At 39.8% G+C, this 3,924-nt stretch overlaps 1 protein-coding gene across 1 annotated transcript; it reads left to right on the top strand.

Annotated features, from left to right (window-relative positions):
- Positions 1-2,049: 2,049 nt before the first annotated feature.
- ABRACL (ABRA C-terminal like) lies at positions 2,050-3,893 on the top strand. Its single transcript, XM_010014986.1, has 2 exons — positions 2,050-2,111; positions 3,534-3,893. The coding sequence occupies exons 1-2, from the start codon at positions 2,051-2,053 to the stop codon at positions 3,716-3,718; spliced, it is 246 nt and encodes an 81-aa protein (XP_010013288.1). The 5' UTR covers position 2,050; the 3' UTR covers positions 3,719-3,893.
- The last annotated feature ends 31 nt before the right edge of the window (positions 3,894-3,924 follow it).

Raw genomic sequence — 3,924 nt, 5'->3', positions numbered from 1 at the left:
GTGCTGGTGCTAAATAACCGCGAGCGGAATTGCCAGCGAATAACGAGGAGTTTGGTTGTACTGAAAGACCGTGCTGGCTTCCAGCAGCGTGTGGGCATCAGAAATACCAGAGTTTAGTAGTTGGCGTGCACTTCTCATAGATGGTGTGTCCGGTATATGACGGTATAAAGTAAATATTTCAGTGTTGTTAAAATACCTAGAATTCCTTCTTCCTTATTCCTTGCACAGATGCAGTTCTCTGATATCAAAAGACGTGCATTATAATGTAGATGTATTTTTTTGTAATTCTAAATGTTGCTATTTAAATTGACAGTGTATTCCTATAAGGTGAAATAATTGTAAAATAAAATGAATTTGAAGAGTTAAAAGTTGAAAAAAAAAGCCTTTAAAATTAAAAGAACATCTTTAATGAGAAGCAAATTATGCCATTGTAATGGCCAATATTAAAATTGGTGGTTTGTCAAATTAGTAGCGATAGTGTAAGCTTCCTGGTGGATGGGTTGTATTTTCCTTGGTGACTTGTAATAACATCTTCAGTGCTCACTTAAACAAAATCTAGAACTTTATAGAATTCATATAAGGCAGTTAAAACTGAGAAGCCCTGCTGCTGTGTCCTCCCGAGGCAGTCTTGCAGAGGTGGTACCATGGCAGCGCATCCTGTTGCAATGTTTCCTGTTAGTCTGTTAATACCCACCTCAGTGTTTGTCGTTACTGTGCGTTAAGGATGAAACAGCAATTTGGATGGGGCTTTGCCTGCAGACCCATGTTGATACTAAGCTTACTCAGTTTTGCATGTTAAAAAGACATATTTTTGCTAGTGAATTTGGGATCTGAAAGTCAGATTCTATTACAGATGTTTTTTACCTCTTGGATAAGTCATGAGGGGTCAGGAGGTGAAACTATGTAATTCTTACCTTTTTTAACTCAAAAAAAAAAAAACAAAAGCGAGGGGAAGAGTTTGTGGTGCATCCAGATGTCAGTTTTTTAACTCTGCTTATTTACCAGATCTGTGCAGAAATCCTGGTTTCTTGAAACACAGTGAGGGTCTTGGTGCTCACTGGGCCCTGTCAGACAGTGCTCACTGCAGAATCTCTACTGCCTTTGTTTCTGACTGCATCCTTGGCACCAGTGGAAGCTGCATTTGGCACTTTACTTTGTGGGGCCCAGTTCCTTGTGCTTATCTTGACGCCAGTTTTTGCTTAAGGAGTTCCTTATCTAATGGTTTCATCGTATGGATGCAGCTTCGCACAGCATAGATCCTAAAACACCTTTCAGGTGCCTGCAGTTAACAACTCTGGGTGCTTTGTAGCCAAATAGTGTTTTGTGTGACTGTACTGTTGCCATCTACCAAGTTGCATATAGCCTAACTGTTGCAAGGCATTGGTGTAGGTTGGTGAAATTAGCTGTTTCACAGCAAGGAGGTGCACAGGATGTTTGGCAGTGAAGTAGTTCCTGGGGATCACTATGAATGGAAATAAATGTTGGCCACCTTAGGACACTTGCACAGTTTGTCTGTGGTTCAGTTCTGCTCTTAGTAGCAGGTATGTCGTAGCTGCTGTCCTTTCAGGCACTAGGATAAAAACCCAAATCTACCACATATCCCAGAGAGGTGTTAAAATAGAAGATGTTCCATTTTTATTGAGGGCATTGATGCAAAGTTGCAAAGCCTCTGAAGACTTGTGACGTTAACAGGATTCTCTGATTCTGTGGCAGCCTACGCTCTTGCTTTAAAACAAACAGCATCCTGCCTCTGCCCCCCTCACCAACCTTTCCACATTTTTCATATTTTGAGATTATCTCCTTACATTTATGTTTAGAATGTACCAAGGGTGTAGTTTCTGTTCACTTCCCCTCAAATATGGAGGTGTGGAGGCACTCTATCCGTTCAAGAGTGAAATCTCAATTATCTTGTAGCCATGAATCTCCAGGCCACTGGGGTTTTCAAAGTGCTGTGATGTTCCTGATGAACTGAGAATAGGCCAGTATGGCACAAAGGATTTGCAGGTGTCCTAATAACTTTGTCAAAATTTATTTTACTTTTTAGACCACAATGAATGTGGAACATGAAGTTAGTCTCTTAGTTGAGGAGATTCGGCGATTGGGAACCAGAAGTAAGTATTGTGATTTCTCTTGACCATACAGATGTAGGTATGTTAACATACGTGTCATACAGATGTAGTCATGTTATATCAACCTATGAACTTGACAAATTTAATTAACTGGGCTTAGGTAACCTGAAAACATACATATATACTTAATGTTGGACTGTATGGTGTTCACTTTGTTGCATTCTGTTACAAAATAAAACATTTAAGCCACTGCAGCACAGAGAATGTTGGTCTGAAATCCAGCTCCCACTAAAAAAACCTGCAAAATGACCCTTTCCTCAGGCTTCCAACACTTGCAACAGCCATCAAAGAAGAAGGCTGCACCTTTTCCTTCCATCTCCTTCCTCAGTAATTTCTGGACTTCAGAATTCATACACTTCAATTCTGTTCATCATAGTGTTATTTGGAAGGAATTGATCTGTATGCCTAAAACTGATCCAGGAGTTACAGGTGTAGTGCCAACCTTCCTTAAATTTGCTTAGAAGGTAGCTTTTTCTCTGAAGATTGATTTTCATTGTTAAAACTACTCTTTCTTTAGAGATATTTGTGCAGTTTATGGATCATAGTATCATAGGATGGTTTGGGTTGGAACGGACATTAAGATCATCTAGTTCCAACCCCCCTGCCATGGGCAGGGACACCTTCCACTAGACCAGGTTGCCCCAAACCCCATCCAACCTGGCCCTGAACACAGCTTCTCTGGGCAACCTGTACCAGTGTCTCATCACCCTCATAGTGAAAAAATTCTTCCTTGCGTCTAATATAAATCTCTCCTCTTTCAGCTTAAAGCCATTCCCCCTTGTGCTGTCAGTACATGCCCTTGTAAAAACTCCCTGTCTGGAGAAGATGTTCTACCTGCTTGTATATTTCAGCTCTGATGCAATTTCCTTCAGTTCCATTTGTTTTTCAAAACCTAAATGGATGTGTATGTCTTGCATTTTGTATGACCACATCCGCCTTTTAGGAATAACTTCGCTAACGTTAACATATATTTTAAAATTCTTGCTTTACATGAGAAATAAAATCACATTGCAGCTTTTTCAGTGTGAACCTTAAATATTAAAAAGTGGAAAAAAAAAATTGGGGAAACCTCCCCATTTTGATTATTTAAAATTTATTTCCTCCTTAGGCTTTGAGGAGATTCAATAGCCTGTGCTGGTAATAGGTTTCAGAAAGTCATCAGTAAAAATAAACATAGCAGATATATGGTCCTCGATATAAGTCTCTGGAAAAAAGGGAAAGTCATACCAGGCAGGAGTTCTGCCTACTGTTTATCATCAGCATTCATAGTCTGTTCCCCAGTACCTTGGGAAACACCATGGGGTTTTACTTTTAACGTTCTGACGGTGTGTCACTTTGTTTCCCCAGTAATCTCCTAACTGAAAGAAAATCTGCATGCGTTTTCATGTTGTATCTTTGATTTAGATGCTGATGGACAAGTCAGCGTGAAATTTGGTGTGCTCTTTGCTGATGAAAAGTGTGCCAACCTCTTTGAAGCCCTAGTGGGAACTCTTAAGGCTGCAAAACGACGGAAGATTATCAGTTATCAAGGGGAGCTACTTTTACAAGGCGTTCATGATGACGTTGATATCATGCTGCTGCAGGACTGATGCAGTGTTTCAGCTATGCATTAATGGAATTCTTTAAGATGATGACTTGCAACATCCTCTGAATAAGGCTGATCATTCTAAGGTGTTTTGATGCATTTTCTATATCTTTATAGTCAAAAGGAAACTGTCCTATTTTGGAAAACATGCCTTTTTGTAATTCTTCCTAAAATTGTACTGTATGTGAGTAAGGAAAAAGATGGCATATC

This window comes from Nestor notabilis, unplaced genomic scaffold, assembly GCF_000696875.1.
Source record: "Nestor notabilis isolate BGI_N333 unplaced genomic scaffold, ASM69687v1 scaffold35655, whole genome shotgun sequence".
NCBI classification, from domain to species: domain Eukaryota; kingdom Metazoa; phylum Chordata; class Aves; order Psittaciformes; family Psittacidae; genus Nestor; species Nestor notabilis.
This window is presented reverse-complemented; position numbering and strand designations above follow the sequence as displayed.

Excerpts from the sequence above, each read along its gene's own strand:
- ABRACL (XM_010014986.1), top strand. The coding sequence starts at position 2,051 with ATGAATGTGGAACATGAAGTTAGTCTCTTAGTTGAGGAGATTCGGCGA. Across the intron at positions 2,112-3,533 it reads TCGGCGATTGGGAACCAGAA|ATGCTGATGGACAAGTCAGC; the intron begins GTAAGTATTGTG and ends TCTTTGATTTAG.